Source organism: Asterias amurensis, chromosome 19 (assembly GCF_032118995.1).
Source record: "Asterias amurensis chromosome 19, ASM3211899v1".
Classification (NCBI taxonomy): Eukaryota; Metazoa; Echinodermata; class Asteroidea; order Forcipulatida; family Asteriidae; genus Asterias; species Asterias amurensis.
The window spans coordinates 6,190,398-6,209,221 of NC_092666.1; the positions used below are offsets into that span (position 1 = coordinate 6,190,398).

At 35.4% G+C, this 18,824-nt stretch overlaps 1 protein-coding gene across 1 annotated transcript in view; it reads left to right on the forward strand.

Annotated features, from left to right (window-relative positions):
- The window catches only part of LOC139951547 (kielin/chordin-like protein), a 92,173-nt gene extending 78,722 nt beyond the window's left edge, over nucleotides 1-13,451 (forward strand). The window contains exons 2-3 of the mRNA XM_071950488.1: nucleotides 11,610-11,790; nucleotides 12,676-13,451. Coding sequence (XP_071806589.1) covers nucleotides 11,610-11,790; nucleotides 12,676-12,863 — 369 coding nt within the window. The 3' untranslated portion in view covers nucleotides 12,864-13,451. The remainder of the gene's footprint in view (nucleotides 1-11,609; nucleotides 11,791-12,675) is intronic.
- The last annotated feature ends 5,373 nt before the right edge of the window (nucleotides 13,452-18,824 follow it).

The window sequence follows — 18,824 nt, forward strand, 5'->3', positions numbered from 1 at the left end:
TGCTAATTTACCCAGTCCGCACTGATAAAATGTCTGCAGTAGTATCTTCTGTATCATTTGAAAGCATAAATTCACCGAAAACTTGTTCACCCCAAATCTGAAAAATCGACCCATGCCGGCATCACAATTTGTTGGGGATTTTTGACCAAAAACACAAAGTCACTAAATTCTTAATAAATCTCAAACTTTTGCTAATTTACCCAGTCCGCACAGATAAAATGTTTGCAGTAGTATCTTCTGTATCATTTGAAAGCATAAATTCACCGAAAATTTGTTCACCCCAAATCTGAAAAATCGACCCATGCCGGCATCACAATTTCTTGGGGATTTTTGACCAAAAACACAAAGTCACTAAATTCTTAATAAATCTCAAACTTTTGCTAATTTACCCAGTCCGCACAGATAAAATGTTTGCAGTAGTATCTTCTGTATCATTTGAAAGCATAAATTCACCGAAAATTTGTTCACCCCAAATCTGAAAAATCGACCCATGCCGGCATCACAATTTTTTGGGGAATTTTTGACCAAAAACACAAACTAACAAAATTCTTAATAAATCTCTAACTTTTGCTTATATACCCAGTCGGCACTGATAAAATGTCTTCAGTAGTATCTTCTGTATCATTTGAAAGCATAAATTCACCGAAAATTTGTTCACCCCAAATCTGAAAAATCGACCCATGCAGGCATCACAATTTTTGGGGGATTTTTGACCAAAAACACAAACTCACAAAATTCGTAATAAATCTCTAACTTTTGCTTATATACCCAGTCCGCACTGATAAAATGTCTTCAGTAGTATCTTATGTATCATTTGAAAGCATAAATTCACCGAAAATTTGTTCACCCCAAATCTGAAAAATTTACCCATGCCGGCATCACAGATTTTTAAAATTTTTGACCAAAAACACAAACTCACAAAATTCTTAATAAATCTCAAACTTTTGCTAATTTACCCAGTCCGCACTGATAAAATGTCTTCAGTAGTATCTTCTGTATCATTTGAAAGCATAAATTCACCGAAAATTTGTTCACCCCAAATCTGAAAAATCGACCCATGCCGGCATCACAATTTGTTGGGGATTTTTGACCAAAAACACAAAGTCACTAAATTCTTAATAAATCTCAAACTTTTGCTAATTTACCCAGTCCGCACAGATAAAATGTTTGCAGTAGTATCTTCTGTATCATTTGAAAGCATAAATTCACCGAAAATTTGTTCACCCCAAATCTGAAAAATCGACCCATGCCGGCATCACAGATTTTTTTTGATTTTTGACCAAAAACACAAAGTCACTAAATTCTTAATAAATCTCAAACTTTTGCTAATTTACCCAGTCCGCACAGATAAAATGTCTGCAGTAGTATCTTCTGTATCATTTGAAAGCATAAATTCACCGAAAATTTGTTCACCCCAAATCTGAAAAATCGACCCATGCCGGCATCACAATTTTTTGGGGATTTTTGACCAAAAACACAAACTAACAAAATTCTTAATAAATCTCTAACTTTTGCTTATATACCCAGTCCGCACTGATAAAATGTCTGCAGTAGTATCTTCTGTATCATTTGAAAGCATAAATTCACCGAAAATTTGTTCACCCCAAATCTGAAAAATTGACCCATGCCGGCATCACAGATTTTTTTTTTATTTTTGACCAAAAACACAAACTCACAAAATTCTTAATAAATCTCAAACTTTTGCTCATTTACCCAGTCCGCACTGATAAAATGTCTTGAGTAGTATCTTCTGTATCATTTGAAAGCATAAATTCACCAAAAATTTGTTCACCCCAAATCTGAAATATTTACCCATGCCGGCATCACAGATTTTTAAAATTTTTGACCAAAAACACAAACTCACAAAATTCTTAATAAATCTCAAACTTTTGCTAATTTACCCAGTCCGCACTGATAAAATGTCTGTAGTAGTATCTTCTGTATCATTTGAAAGCATTAATTCACCGAAAATTTGTTCACCCCAAATCTGAAAAATCGACCCATGCCGGGATCACAACTTTTTGGGGATTTTTGACCAAAAACACAAACTCACAAAATTTGTAATAAATCTCAAACTTTTGCTTATATACCCAGTCCGCACTGATAAAATGTCTTCAGTAGTATCTTCTGTATCATTTGAAAGCATAAATTCACCGAAAATTTGTTCACCCCAAATCTGAAAAATCGACCCATGCCGGCATCACAGATTTTTTTGGATTTTTGACTAAAAACACAAACTCACAAAATTCATAATGAATCCCTAACTTTTGCTTATATACCCAGTCCGCACTGATAAAATGTCTTCAGTAGTATCTTATGTATCATTTGAAAGCATAAATTCACAGAAAATTTGTTCACCCCAAATCTGAAAAATTTACCCATGCCGGCATCACAGATTTTTAAAATTTTTGACCAAAAACACAAACTCACAAAATTCTTAATAAATCTCAAACTTTTGCTAATTTACCCAGTCCGCACTGATAAAATGTCTGCAGTAGTATCTTCTGTATCATTTGAAAGCATAAGTTCACCGAAAATTTGTTCACCCCAAATCTGAAAAATCGACCCATGCCGGCATCACAATTTTTGGGGGATTTTTGACCAAAAACACAAACTAACAAAATTCTTAATAAATCTCTAACTTTTGCTTATATACCCAGTCCGCACTGATAAAATGTCTTCAGTAGTATCTTGTGTATCATTTGAAAGCATAAATTCACCGAAAAATTTTTCACCCCAAATCTGAAAAATTTACCCATGCCGGCATTACAATTTTTGGGGGATTTTTGACCAAAAACACAAAGTCACAAAATTCGTAATAAATCTCTAACTTTTGCTTATATACCCAGTCCGCACTGATAAAATGTCTTCAGTAGTATCTTATGTATCATTTGAAAGCATAAATTCACCGAAAATTTGTTCACCCCAAATCTGAAAAATTTACCCATGCCGGCATCACAGATTTTTAAAATTTTTGACCAAAAACACAAACTCACAAAATTCTTAATAAATCTCAAACTTTTGCTAATTTACCCAGTCCGCACTGATAAAATGTCTGCAGTAGTATCTTCTGTATCATTTGAAAGCATAAATTCACCGAAAATTTGTTCACCCCAAATCTGAAAAATCGACCCATGCCGGCATCACAATTTTTTGGGGATTTTTGACCAAAAACACAAAGTCACTAAATTCTTAATAAATCTCAAACTTTTGCTAATTTACCCAGTCCGCACTGATAAAATGTCTGCAGTAGTATCTTCTGTATCATTTGAAAGCATAAATTCACAGAAAATTTGTTCACCCCAAATCTGAAAAATCGACCCATGCCGGCATCACAGATTTCTTTGGATTTTTGACCAAAAACACAAACTCACAAAATTCATGAGGAATCCCTAACTTTTGCTTATATACCCAGTCTGCACTGATAAAATGTCTTCAGTAGTATCTTATGTATCATTTGAAAGCATAAATTCACCGAAAATTTGTTCACCCCAAATCTGAAAAATCGACCCATGCCGGCATCACAGATTTTTTGGGATTTTTGAACAAAAACACAAACTCACAAAATTCATAATAAATCTCTAACTTTTGCTTATATACCCAGTCCGCACTGATAAAATGTCTTCAGTAGTATCTTCTGTATCATTTGAAAGCATAAATTCACCGAAAATTTGTTCACCCCAAATCTGAAAAATTGACCCATGCCAGCATCACAGATTTTTTTTTGATTTTTGACCAAAAACACAAACTCACTAAATTCTTAATAAATCTAAAACTTTTGCTTATATACCCAGTCCGGACTGATAAAATGTCTTCAGTAGTATCTTATGTATCATTTGAAAGCATGAATTCACTGAAAAATTTTTCACCCCAAATCTGAAAAATTTACCCATGCCGGCATCACAGATTTTTTAAATTTTTGACCAAAAACACAAACTCACAAAATTCTTAATAAATCTCAAACTTTTGCTATTTTACCCAGTCCGCACTGATAAAATGTCTTCAGTAGTATCTTCTGTATCATTTGAAAGCATAAATTCACCGAAAATTTGTTCACCCCAAATCTGAAAAATCGACCCATGCCGGCATCACAATTTTTTGGGGATTTTTGACCAAAAACACAAACTCACAAAATTCTTAATAAATCTCTAACTTTTGCTTATATACCCAGTCCGCACTGATAAAATGTCTTCAGTACTATCTTATGTATCATTTGAAAGCATAAATTCACCGAAAAATTTTTCACCCCAAATCTGAAAAATCGACCCATGCCGGCATTACAATTTTTTGGGGATTTTTGACCAAAAACACAAACTCACAAAATTCTTAATAAATCTCAAACTTTTGCTAATTTACCCAGTCCGCACTGATAAAATGTCTGCAGTAGTATCTTCTGTATCATTTGAAAGCATAAATTCACCGAAAATTTGTTCACCCCAAATCTGAAAAATCGACCCATGCCGGCATCACAATTTTTGGGGGATTTTTGACCAAAAACACAAACTCACAAAATTCGTAATAAATCTATAACTTTTGCTTATATACCCAGTCCGCACTGATAAAATGTCTTCAGTAGTATCTTATGTATCATTTGAAAGCATAAATTCACCGAAAAATTTTTCACCCCAAATCTGAAAAACCGACCCATGCCGGCATCACAATTTTTTGGAGATTTTTGACCAAAAACACAAACTAACAAAATTCTTAATAAATCTGAAACTTTTGCTCATTTACCCAGTCCGCACTGATAAAATGTCTTCAGTAGTATCTTCTGTATCATTTGAAAGCATAAATTCACCGAAAATTTGTTCACCCCAAATCTGAAAAATTTACCCATGCCGGCATCACAGATTTTTTTAATTTTTGACCAAAAACACAAACTCACAAAATTCATAATGAATCCCTAACTTTTGCTTATATACCCAGTCTGCACTGATAAAATGTCTTCAGTAGTATCTTATGTATCATTTGAAAGCATAAATTCACGGAAAATTTGTTCACCCCAAATCTGAAAAATCGACCCATGCCGGCATCACAGATTTTTTGGGATTTTTGAACAAAAACACAAACTCACAAAATTCATAATAAATCTCTAACTTTTGCTTATATACCCAGTCCGCACTGATAAAATGTCTTCAGTAGTATCTTATGTATCATTTGAAAGCATAAATTCACCGAAAAATTTTTCACCCCAAATCTGAAAAATCGACCCATGCCGGCATCACAATTTTTGGGGGATTTTTGACCAAAAACACAAACTCACAAAATTCTTAATAAATCTCAAACTTTTGCTAATTTACCCAGTCCGCACTGATAAAATGTCTGCAGTAGTATCTTCTGTATCATTTGAAAGCATGATTTCACCGAAAATTTGTTCACCCCAAATCTGAAAAATTTACCCATGCCGGCATCACAGATTTTTTAAATTTTTGACCAAAAACACAAACTCACAAAATTCTTAATAAATCTCAAACTTTTGCTAATTTACCCAGTCCGCACTGATAAAATGTCTGCAGTAGTATCTTCTGTATCATTTGAAAGCATAAATTCACCGAAAATTTTTTCACCCCAAATCTGAAAAATCGACCCATACCGGCATCACAATTTTTTGGGGATTTTTGACCAAAAACACAAACTAACAAAATTCTTAATAAATCTCTAACTTTTGCTCATTTACCCAGTCCGCACTGATAAAATGTCTTCAGTAGTATCTTATGTATCATTTGAAAGCATAAATTCACAGAAAATTTGTTCACCCCAAATCTGAAAAATTGACCCATGCCGGCATCACAGATTTTTTTTATTTTTGACCAAAAACACAAACTCACAAAATTCTTAATAAATCTCTAACTTTTGCTAATTTACCCAGTCCGCACTGATAAAATGTCTGCAGTAGTATCTTCTGTATCATTTGAAAGCATAAATTCACCGAAAATTTTTTCACCCCAAATCTGAAAAATCGACCCATGCCGGCATCACAATTTTTTGGGGATTTTTGGCTAAAAACACAAACTCACAAAATTTGTAATAAATCTCTAACTTTTGCTTATATACCCAGTCCGCACTGATAAAATGTCTTCAGTAGTATCTTATGTATCATTTGAAAGCATAAATTCACCGAAAAATTTTTCACCCCAAATCTGAAAAATCGACCCATGCCGGCATCACAATTTGGGGGGGATTTTTGACCAAAAACACAAACTCACAAAATTCGTAATAAATCTCTAACTTTTGCTTATGTACCCAGTCCGCACTGATAAAATGTCTTCAGTAGTATCTTATGTATCATTTGAAAGCATAAATTCACCGCAAAATTTTTCACCCCAAATCTGAAAAATCGACCCATGCCGGTTTCACAATTTTTTGGGATTTTTGACCAAAAACACAAACTCACAAAATTAGTAATAAATCTCTAACTTTTGCTTATATACCCAGTCCGCACTGATAAAATGTCTTCAGTAGTATCTTATGTATCATTTGAAAGCATAAATTCACCGAAAATTTGTTCACCCCAAATCTGAAAAATCGACCCATGCCGGCATCACAGATTTTTTAAATTTTTGACCAAAAACACAAACTCACAAAATTCTTAATAAATCTCAAACTTTTGCTAATTTACCCAGTCCGCACTGATAAAATGTCTGCAGTAGTATCTTCTGTATCATTTGAAAGCATAAATTCACCGAAAATTTTTTCACCCCAAATCTGAAAAATCGACCCATACCGGCATCACAATTTTTTGGGGATTTTTGACCAAAAACACAAACTAACAAAATTCTTAATAAATCTCTAACTTTTGCTCATTTACCCAGTCCGCACTGATAAAATTTCTTCAGTAGTATCTTATGTATCATTTGAAAGCATAAATTCACAGAAAATTTGTTCACCCCAAATCTGAAAAATTGACCCATGCCGGCATCACAGATTTTTTTTATTTTTGACCAAAAACACAAACTCACAAAATTCTTAATAAATCTCTAACTTTTGCTAATTTACCCAGTCCGCACTGATAAAATGTCTGCAGTAGTATCTTCTGTATCATTTGAAAGCATAAATTCACCGAAAATTTTTTCACCCCAAATCTGAAAAATCGACCCATGCCGGCATCACAATTTTTTGGGGATTTTTGGCTAAAAACACAAACTCACAAAATTTGTAATAAATCTCTAACTTTTGCTTATATACCCAGTCCGCACTGATAAAATGTCTTCAGTAGTATCTTATGTATCATTTGAAAGCATAAATTCACCGAAAAATTTTTCACCCCAAATCTGAAAAATCGACCCATGCCGGCATCACAATTTGGGGGGGATTTTTGACCAAAAACACAAACTCACAAAATTCGTAATAAATCTCTAACTTTTGCTTATGTACCCAGTCCGCACTGATAAAATGTCTTCAGTAGTATCTTATGTATCATTTGAAAGCATAAATTCACCGCAAAATTTTTCACCCCAAATCTGAAAAATCGACCCATGCCGGTTTCACAATTTTTTGGGATTTTTGACCAAAAACACAAACTCACAAAATTAGTAATAAATCTCTAACTTTTGCTTATATACCCAGTCCGCACTGATAAAATGTCTTCAGTAGTATCTTATGTATCATTTGAAAGCATAAATTCACCGAAAATTTGTTCACCCCAAATCTGAAAAATTTACCCATGCCGGCATCACAGATTTTTTAAATTTTTGACCAGAAACACAAACTCACTAAATTCTTAATAAATCTCAAACTTTTGCTCATGTACCCAGTCCGCACTGATAAAATGTCTTCAGTAGTATCTTCTGTATCATTTGAAAGCATGAATAAATTCACCGAAAATTTGTTCACCCCAAATCTGAAAAATCGACCCATGCCGGCATCACAGATTTTTTTAATTTTTGACCAAAAACACAAACTCACAAAATTCATAAGGAATCCCTAACTTTTGCTTATATACCCAGTCTGCACTGATAAAATGTCTTCAGTAGTATCTTATGTATCATTTGAAAGCATAAATTCACGGAAAATTTGTTCACCCCAAATCTGAAAAATCGACCCATGCCGGCATCACAGATTTTTTTGGATTTTTGAACAAAAACACAAACTCACAAAATTCATAATAAATCTCTAACTTTTGCTTATCTACCCAGTCCGGACTGATAAAATGTCTTCAGTAGTATCTTATGTATCATTTGAAAGCATGAATTCACCGAAAATTTGTTCACCCCAAATCTGAAAAATTTACCCATGCCGGCATCACAGATTTTTTAAATTTTTGACCAAAAACACAAACTCACAAAATTCTTAATAAATCTCAAACTTTTGCTATTTTACCCAGTCCGCACTGATAAAATGTCTGCAGTAGTATCTTCTGTATCATTTGAAAGCATAAATTCACCGAAAATTTTTTCACCCCAAATCTGAAAAATCGACCCATTCCGGCATCACAATTTTTTGGGGATTTTTGACCAAAAACACAAACTAACAAAATTCTTAATAAATCTCTAACTTTTGCTAATTTACCCAGTCCGCACTGATAAAATGTCTTCAGTAGTATCTTCTGTATCATTTGAAAGCATAAATTCACCGAAAATTTGTTCACCCCATTCTGAAAAATTTACCCATGCCGGCATCACAATTTTTGGGGGATTTTTGACCAAAAACACAAACTCACAAAATTCGTAATAAATCTCTAACTTTTGCTTATATACCCAGTCCGCACTGATAAAATGTCTTCAGTAGTATCTTATGTATCATTTGAAAGCATAAATTCACCGAAAAATTTTTCACCCCAAATCTGAAAAATCGACCAATGCCGGCATCACAATTTTTTGGAGATTTTTGACCAAAAACACAAACTAACAAAATTCTTAATAAATCTGAAACTTTTGCTCATTTACCCAGTCCGCACTGATAAAATGTCTTCAGTAGTATCTTCTGTATCATTTGAAAGCATAAATTCACCGAAAATTTGTTCACCCCAAATCTGAAAAATTTACCCATGCCGGCATCACAGATTTTTTTAATTTTTGACCAAAAACACAAACTCACTAAATTCTTAATAAATCTCAAACTTTTGCTCATGTACCCAGTCCGCACTGATAAAATGTCTTCAGTAGTATCTTCTGTATCATTTGAAAGCATAAATTCACCGAAAATTTGTTCACCCCAAATCTGAAAAATTTACCCATGCCGGCATCACAGATTGTTTTGGATTTTTGACCAAAAACACAGACTCACTAAATTCTTAATAAATCTCAAACTTTTGCTAATTTACCCAGTCCGCACTGATAAAATGTCTGCAGTAGTATCTTCTGTATCATTTGAAAGCATAAATTCACCGAAAATTTTTTCACCCCAAATCTGAAAAATCGACCCATGCCGGCATCACAATTTTTTGTTGGGATTTTTGACCAAAAACACAAACTCACAAGATTCTTAATAAATCTCTAACTTTTGCTCATTTACCCAGTCCGCACTGATAAAATGTCTTCAGTAGTATATTCTGTATCATTTGAAAGCATAAATTCACCGAAAATTTGTTCACCCCAAATCTGAAAAATTTACCCATGCCGGCATCACAGATTTTTTTAATTTTTGACCAAAAACACAAACTCACAAAATTCTTAATAAATCTCAAACTTTTGCTCATTTACCCAGTCCGCACTGATAAAATGTCTTCAGTAGTATCTTCTGTATCATTTGAAAGCATAAAATCACCGAAAAGTTGTTCACCCCAAATCTGAAAAATCGACCCATGCCGGCATCACAGATTGTTTTGGATTTTTGGCCAAAAACACAAACTCACAAAATTCTTTAAAAATCTCAAACTTTCGCTTATATACCCAGTCCGCACTGATAAAATGTCTTCAGTAGTATCTTCTGTATCATTTGAAAAAATAAATTCACAGAAATTTTGTTCACCCCAAATCTGAAAAATCCACCCATGCCGGCATCACAGATTTTTGGGGATTTTTGACCAAAAACACAAACTCACAAAATTTTTAATAAATATCAAACTTTCGCTTATATACCCTGTCCGCACTGATAAAATGTTTTCAGTAGTATCTTCTGTATCATTTGAAAGCATAAATTCACAGAAATTTTGTTCACCCCAAATCTGAAAAATCGACCCATGCCGGCATCACAGATTTTTTTGGATTATTGACCAAAAACACAAACTCACAAAATTCTACTTATAACTAGTATCGTTTAAAATGACACCACCTGTAGCTAGACGCGTACCATGATTATCCATTCCAATTTATCTAGTTTGTACTTTCTTTAGTAATTATGTTGCTGTTAATTTTCCTTTTTGTTATCAACTCTCAATATGTATTTAAGGCTGTATAGCAAACAAATTGTGTAAAACAGTTTAATTACAAACAAACATTTTTTTGTGTTTTTTTTTGTTGTATGCATTATACCTTTTACTGTACTTTTATTTCATCAATCAACATTGTTATTGTTATAAAGTAAAACCAATTAATTTATGTTATAAAGGGTCCAGGCTCTGTACAAGGCTTTTTCCTGGTGCCCTCCTCTTATCACCCTTTGTTCTTTTTTCTTGTATGTTGTATTATTATTTGTTGTAATATTTGGAAATAAAAAGCAAACAAACAAACAAACAAAATCATTGGAAATATTTTGACCCCCAAATCTGAAAATTTGACCATACCGGTATGGTCGACTTTTTTCATTTTGGACCAAAAATCAAAACTCACAAAATTCTCAATAAATCTAAAAATTTTGGCTGTTAACCCAGTCTCAACTGGAACCATAAAACCAGCGAAAAATTTGTGACGACAATTCCGAATTTTTTTCTTTACAAGCTTCTAATCATCAAAACAGCCCTAAAATCTTTTTGTTACATTTACTACAACTTAATGTTATTTTTTCTTTACTCCATAGGTCTATGTTATTGTCAATATTTTTTATGGACGTATGGAAATAAATGAGTTTTAGAAATAGTTGAATTGAACTCCATGACCATCTTACAAAATACTGTTCCATAGTAGGATTGTAGTATCAACATAATGCTGTTTTCTAAAGCTAACAAAACTAGCAATAAGACACTTCAGATGCTTAGGATACAAAACGGATCCGGGTCATTTTATGTGACCCGGATTCCGGTTCATTTCATATGACCCGGAATCCGGGTCAAATTGTTTTGACCCGGATTCCGGGTCATATGAAATGACCCGGATTCCGGGTCATCTGAAATTACCAGGAATCCGGGTAATTTCAAATAAATCTAGAAAAATTAGAAAATTCTCAATAAATCAAAAATATGTTGGTTGTTAACCCAGTCTCAACTGATCAAATGTCTTCAGTAGTCCGTTCTGTATCATTTGGAACAAAAAAATCAGCGGAATTTTTTGACCTCAATTTTGATTTTGTTTTTACAAGCTTCTGCTTATCAAAACTAGCAATAAGACACTTCAGATGCTTAAAGTCACCTGGAAATAGAATTTTTTTTCTTTCAAACATAAGAGTATATGCTTACGAACAATAAAACAATTTTTTTAGTAATTGTTTGTCACGATTTATGTGTTTAAAAAATATAAAAAGTACAAAACAAACGGTGACTAAAAGAAAGTGTGTTTATCTTTTAATATCTGCAGAGTGATGTGTCATCGCCAGCCCATGCCTTAATAGACCCGGAGCCATTCTATAATGCATGTCTGTACGATTGGTGCACCTGCCAAATGCAAGATAAATGCCTCTGTGATGTTCTCTCAGCTTATGCACACAGAGCAAGGGAAAAAGGAATCACGTTAAATTGGCAGAGAGAAAATTATTGTGGTGAGTAAAATCCCCTAGGCGTGACACTTGTATCCTTAAGCGAGACACTTAACCATTGCTTCGTCCTTCGGATGGGATGTAAAGCCGTTGGTCCCATGTGTTGTGTAACGCATGTAACAGAACCCAGTGCACTTAGATTTATTTGAAATGACCCGGATTCTGGCTCGTTTCAGATTACGCGGAATCCGGGTCATTTCAGATGACCCGGCTTCCGGGTCAAAACAATTTGACCTGGAAGCCGGGTCATTTCATATGACTCGGAATCTGGGTCATTTCAGATGACCCGGAATCCGGTTCATTTCAAATAAATCTAAAAAACATAGAAAATTCTCAATAAATCAAAAAAATGTTGGTTGTTAACCCAGTCTCAACTGATCAAGTCCTCAGTAGTCCGTTCTGTATCATTTGGAACAATAAAATCAGCGGAAATTTTTTGACCTCAATTTTGATTTTTTTTTTACAAGCTTCTGCTCATAAAACAGCCCTAAAATCTTTATATAATTGTAACAACAAGATTTTAGGGCTGTTTACTGCTTTCTACAACTTCATGTTATTTTTTCTTTACTCCATAGGTCTATGTTATTGTCAATATTTTTATGGACGTATGGAAATAAATGAGTATTAGAAATTAGTTGAATTGAACTCCATGTACAGCTTACAAAATACTGTACAATTTACAATAAGACCGACAAAATACAACAATGAGATACACACACATGCGAGTCAATGAACAATATCACACCGCAAGAAAAGGATATAGATATAATCTTAAAAATTGAAAAGATACAAAGATTCGAAGATAATGTCTTTTAAAAAAGAAATGCTTTGAGTTGAGTTGCTGATTGCAATTATTAAGAATTAAATAATGTCTTATTTTTCCTGCAGCCATTTCTTGTCCGAGAGGAGCCTACTATGCAGAATGCACCCCACCATGTGAAGTTACTTGTCAATCAATCAATTCACTAGAGGCTCGAGAATGTGTACAATCACAATGTGTACCTGGATGTAAATGCCCTGCTGGAATGGTGCTACATGACTTTGAATGTATTATAAGTGACTGCCCTGAACAATGAATGCAACAGTCATCCACTGGGTAAAAATGGGATACAGTGGGAGTTATCAATGATTTAGGCATTAATCAACTGGGTATAAATGGGATACAGTGGGAGTTATCAATGATTTAGGCATTCACCAACTGGGTATAAATGGGATACAGTGGGAGTTATTAAAGGCACTGTACACATTTGGTAATTGTCAAAGACCAGTGTTCTCACTTGGTGTATCCCATCATAAGCATAAAATAACAAGCCTGTGAAAATTTGGGCTCAATTGGTCATCGAAGTTACGAGAAAATTATGAAAGAAAAAACACCCTTGTCACACGAAGTTGTGTGCTTTCTGATGCTCGATTTCGAGACCTCAAATTCTAAACTTGAAGTCTCAAAATCAAATTCGTGGAAAATTACTTCTTTCTCGAGAACTACATCACTTCAGAGGGAGCTGTTTCTCACAATGTTTTGTACTATCAACCTCTCCCCATTACTTGTAATCAAGAATAGTTTTATGATGATAACATTTTTGAGTAATTACCAATAGTTTCCCCTGCCTTTAATGATTTAGGCATTTACCAATTGGGTAAAAATGGGATACAGTGCAGTTATCAATGATTTAGACATTAACCATACAATTGGGTATAAATGGGATACAGTGCAGTTATCAATGATTTAGACATTAACCATACAATTGGGTATAAATGGGATACAGTGGGAGTTTTCAATGATTTAGACATTAACCATACAATTGGGTATAAATGGGATACAGTGCAGTTATCAATGATTTAGACATTAACCATACAATTGGGTATAAATGGGATACAGTGGGAGTTATCAATGATTTAGACATTAACCATACAATTGGGTATAAATGGGATACAGTGGGAGTTATCAATGATTTAGGCATTAATCAATTGGGTATAAATGGGATACAGTGGGAGTTATCAATGATTTAGGCATTCACCAACTGGGTACAACTGGGAAGCAGTGGGAGTTATCAATAGGTAACTACAGGGTGTGTTTGTGAAACTACCAGTTTGGTGATAGTATATAGCTCAAGTTCCATGGGGTACTCTGGGAGAACCACTGGGAATGTAGTGGGTACATCTAGGTGACACTGGGTATAAATATATGTAATGAATATACCATACATCTGGGTGACACTAGGAACCACTGGGGATGTAGTGGGTACATCTAGGTGACACTGGGTATAATTATATGTAATGAATATACCATACATCTGGTTCACATTGGGAACCACTGGGAATGTAGTGGGTACATATGGGTATAAATACATGAAGTGTATACCTGGTGTATATTGGGACTTACTTATAGCTGTTGGAGGATAAAGGTCTTTGAAGGATGTTTGTTGTAATATTTAGAATTAAATGGATTTATTCCTAGCTGTGGTTTAATTTGATTGGATCTTAAATCCTCATCATGGTGCACACATGAGCCTGTTTAACAAAAAACACTTTATTTTTTATATTGAACAATATCATGTAAAATGTATAGGTACTGCAGTGTATAATACTTGGAGGTTTAGCAGAGCGACCAATCTAAAGGAAAATGTAACCCATCCAAACACAATGCATTGATTTGAAGATGGATATTCTTACTTAATATACCTTTATCATGGTGCCGCCATCTTGAATTTCTCCCCTTGATATCATTGTTACCAAACCGAGGCTGGAAGAACAAAATAGTCTGGTTCCTATTTGCAAAATGATTATTAGCATTCATTATTGTTATTCGATACGAGGAACATGACCAAGATGGAGACAGCATGATAAAGGTCTGTTGATTCACTGCTCTGTTACCCTTGGGTTTCAGTGCGGCCATTACATGTATGTCAAAACAGCCTAACTCCAAAAATTAATAATAATAATAATAATAATAAACAAGCATTTCTATAGCGCCCCACGAAGAACGGAGCGCTTTACAAAGAAGAGGAACAAAGAAAACAGTGAATCACAGAAACAAATGAGTTTTCAATTTCCGCTTGAAAACAGACAAAGACGGCGCTTCACAAAAACTGATCGGAAGTTCATTCCAAAGACGAGCCGCGGTAGATGTGAAAGTCATGTCACCAGCTTTCTTGTACGATCTTTGGACAACAAGCCGGGTCCGATCAGTGGAGGAGCGCAGACTTGGTCTGTGTTCAGCGGAACCAGTGTTCTAGAGTTGAGTCATGGCAGAAAGATAACTAGGGGCAAGGTTGTCGATAGCCTTGTAGACATTACACTTTTGAGAAAAGCAAGTACAAAGATAAGCTGTGTTGCCATAAAATGGGATAAAAGTGTAAAAAGGGGCCAAGATACGACATGTTGTTTTTTGAACAAGCATACATTAGTATAATTATATGCCCGGGAAACTTTGAAATGAAAATACACTCTCAATTTACCCAGAAATGATCTTATATAAGAAACAAACATTTTTGGATTGGGCTGTTCTGCCACGAAAGGGCCAAGTCGATAACATGCTGTAAATTATTTTTTGTGTGGTTAGAATCATTCATGTGAACATTATGCTGGGCAGGAACAATGAATCATTATAATGTGATTGTAAGGGTTTATGTATTTAAAAAAAACTTACTCTATGTAAACTTGATTTAGGGCTATATTAATCAAAGAAAAAATGACTAGAGTGTGACTCAAACCAACGACCTCTGGATTAACGTGTCGGTGCTCTACCAACTGAGCTGTCTAGCCCTATGTTGGCGATCTCCCTTCTGGTTTATAATATTTGACACAAGATTAAACTTGTAAGAATGCTTTAATGTTGCACAACCATGAATTAACTACCTGGCAGTGTTTGTCAGTTGTAATTATTTTATTTTTGAAAAACCCTCCCTCAGTTTAAAGGAGCAATACATAACACTGGCTAATAATCAGTATTTTGTTCTTATCCTCTATCCAGGTGTTGTCATGGTGATATGTGTGCTATTATTAAACAAACGTTGTTAAGGGTTTGATTCCCGGCTGTCTTCCACACGATGGTGCTGCATATATATATATGTTGGGCGCGATCGGTCAATCTGCGCGATCAACCGATCGCGCTGCGCTATTGAACGATCAAATTAAGATCAATTGGTCGCGCAGCAATCGGTCGATCGCGCAACAATCGGTCGATCGCGCAACAATCGGTCGATCGCGCAATGACATCTTTGCGCGATTGACCGATTGCGCTACGAGTATTTTTTCCCGTTATCAGTGGATCGCGCAGGAAAGGCTTTGCGCGATCTACCGATCGTGCAGGAATGGGTTTGCGCGATCGACCGATAGTGCAGGAAAAGTTTTGCGCGCTCAACCGATCGTGCAGGAAAAGTTTTGCGCGATCTACCGATCGTGCAGGAATGGGTTTGCGCGATCGACCGATCGTGCAGGAATGGTTTCGCGCGTTCGACCGATCGTGCAGGTAAAGTATTCCTTGGGGCGATTTCTCAAAGCAATAAAATTCATAGCAGGACAAATTTTCAGTATCACCATAGTGATTTATATAGTGACGTCACACTACGATTGATTTGCAGGTACAATCAATGTTACATCTTCGTGAATTCGGCCCCTGAACATCAGCCGATCGCGCCAAACCAATCCTGCACAATCGGCCGATCACTCATAACCATTCCTGCACAATCGGCCGATCGCGCAAAATCATTCCTGCACAATCGGCCGATCGCGCAAAACCATTCCTGCACAATCGGCCGATCACTCATAACCATTCCTGCACAATCGGCCGATCGCGCAAAATCATTCCTGCACAATCGGCCGATCGCGCCGAGCCATTCTCGCACGATCGGTTGATCGCGCATGTTCGTTTCCGAATGTTGCGCGATCGACCGATTGTTGCGCGATCGACCGATTGTTGCGCGATCGACCGATTGTTGCGCGATTGACCGATTGTTGCGCGATCGACCGATTGTTGCGCGATCGACCGATTGCTGCGCGATCGACCGACTGCTGCGCGACCAATAGATATTTCAATAGCGCAGCGCGATCGGTCGATAGCGCAGCGCGATCAACCGATCGCGCAGATTGACCGATCGCGCCCAACATATATATATAAATATATATATAATGTGAGATTACTCACATTTAAGTTATACCTGCACCTCTAAGTTATGATGTGCCTTTATAAACAGGCTATATTTTGAAATATTGTAAACAAGTAAACTGAAAACAATTAACCAAAACTATTTTTGGAGAGACTTTTACAAAAAATGTTGTGGTGCTTTTACATACTTGATATAAGGATCTCATTGTACATAGGCGATCTTTAATAGTTCTTCAAAGTAATCTTTAATGTTTGTGATGGAGATTTCTTTTTGACCATGTCTTTTAAAAAAAAAAAAAAACAGATAAGGATTATTTGGGGATCCCCTAAATGGTTAGAAGTAATCCTTGCTTTATTCGTTTAATATTTATTTTCTTTAAAATCTAGAAAGACCTAAAATCATTTGTAATCATCGTACCTCCATTCCCAATGTAGAAGACAAATTAATAAAGACAATTAATTAATCTGTCGACACTGAATACAAATAACAATCAAATTGATCAGCAAATTGATGATTGGCTTGAAATAATGGAAGATTAGACTACATTCCAACTGTCTTGACTTATTATTGTTTTAAAGACACTGGACACTATTGGTAAATTGTCAAAGACTAGTAGTCGCACATGGTGTATCTCAACATATGCATAAAATAACAAACCTGTGAAAATTTGAGCTGAATTGGCCGTCGAAGAACCTTGTCCGCACCATGGCCACAAGAAGTTGTGTGCTTTCAGATGCTTGATTTCGAGACCTCGAATTCCAAATCTGAGGTCTGAAAAAATTACTTCTTTTTTAGAAAACTACAAGTTCAGATGGAGCCGTTTTACACATTGTTTATACTATCAACCTCTCCCCATTACTCATTTACCAAGTAAGGATTTATGCTAATAATTATTTTTAGTAATTAGGCCCTACCAATAATGTCCAGTGTCTTAAATTCACACAAACATTCTCCAAAACGCATCCTTGCGGAACATTCTTATCCTATAGCGTTGTATACAAAAACTTTCCTTTGGTTTTGTTTTTTCCTTTCGTTGGTCTCCACAGAAGTTATCTAAACTTAGCCCAATTGAAATATCAATTAAATCTCATATCAAAAGGCAAATTGTACAATGCTTTAAAGTTATGTGATTATTTGATCTGGCATATACATGTATCATATCATATCAGTCATCTAGAACTTGTTGGGTTTTTTTTAGTACATTTTAACTCGTTATTATTCATTTCAATTTTACTGTAAAATGCTGTATTAAAATTTTGGTATTCTTTACAACATTAAATGATCAACATTTTTAAATATTTTAAGTTTGAAGGAAATCCTAAAAATGCTTGTGTGTTAAAGTTTGCTTATAATTTCATTAAGAGTTACGCATTTTTGTCAAGCATTTTTGGAACCCTTGTGTTCTTACATATTTCTCTAAGCAAAGAAAGAGGAGTGGAGGTTACGTTTCGACCCAACTCACCAGGGCCCAGTTTCATAGAGCTGCTATAGCTTAGCATGAAATTCCTGCCTCAATTTAAGACAGGATTACCAACAAAATGTCCAAATGATTTTCAGGCTGGATGAGCAAACATCAGCTGAATACCAGTACCAAGCAATATGCAACAAATGAAATGTTTGTTTTGTTTTATAAAGGAAGAAATTTCATGCTAAGCAAACGTTTGTGCTTAGTAGCTCTACTAAATTGGGTCCTGACGTCATCTTCTGAATAACCTTGGTGTGCCACAGGTGGACAATGTCACAGTGCTTATTCAGTGAAGTGGGCATTTTAGGCAACGCGGCGGTGTTTACAAGTAAACCAATTTTGACCACCAAATGGTGAGCGTGGCACAGTCGCTGCATGTGCAAGCAGGCAAGGGGCCATAGTAGGAAGGGGCCGGGGCTGTCCCCACCACCCCCCCCCCCCCCCCTCCGGAAGGGGCCGGGCGC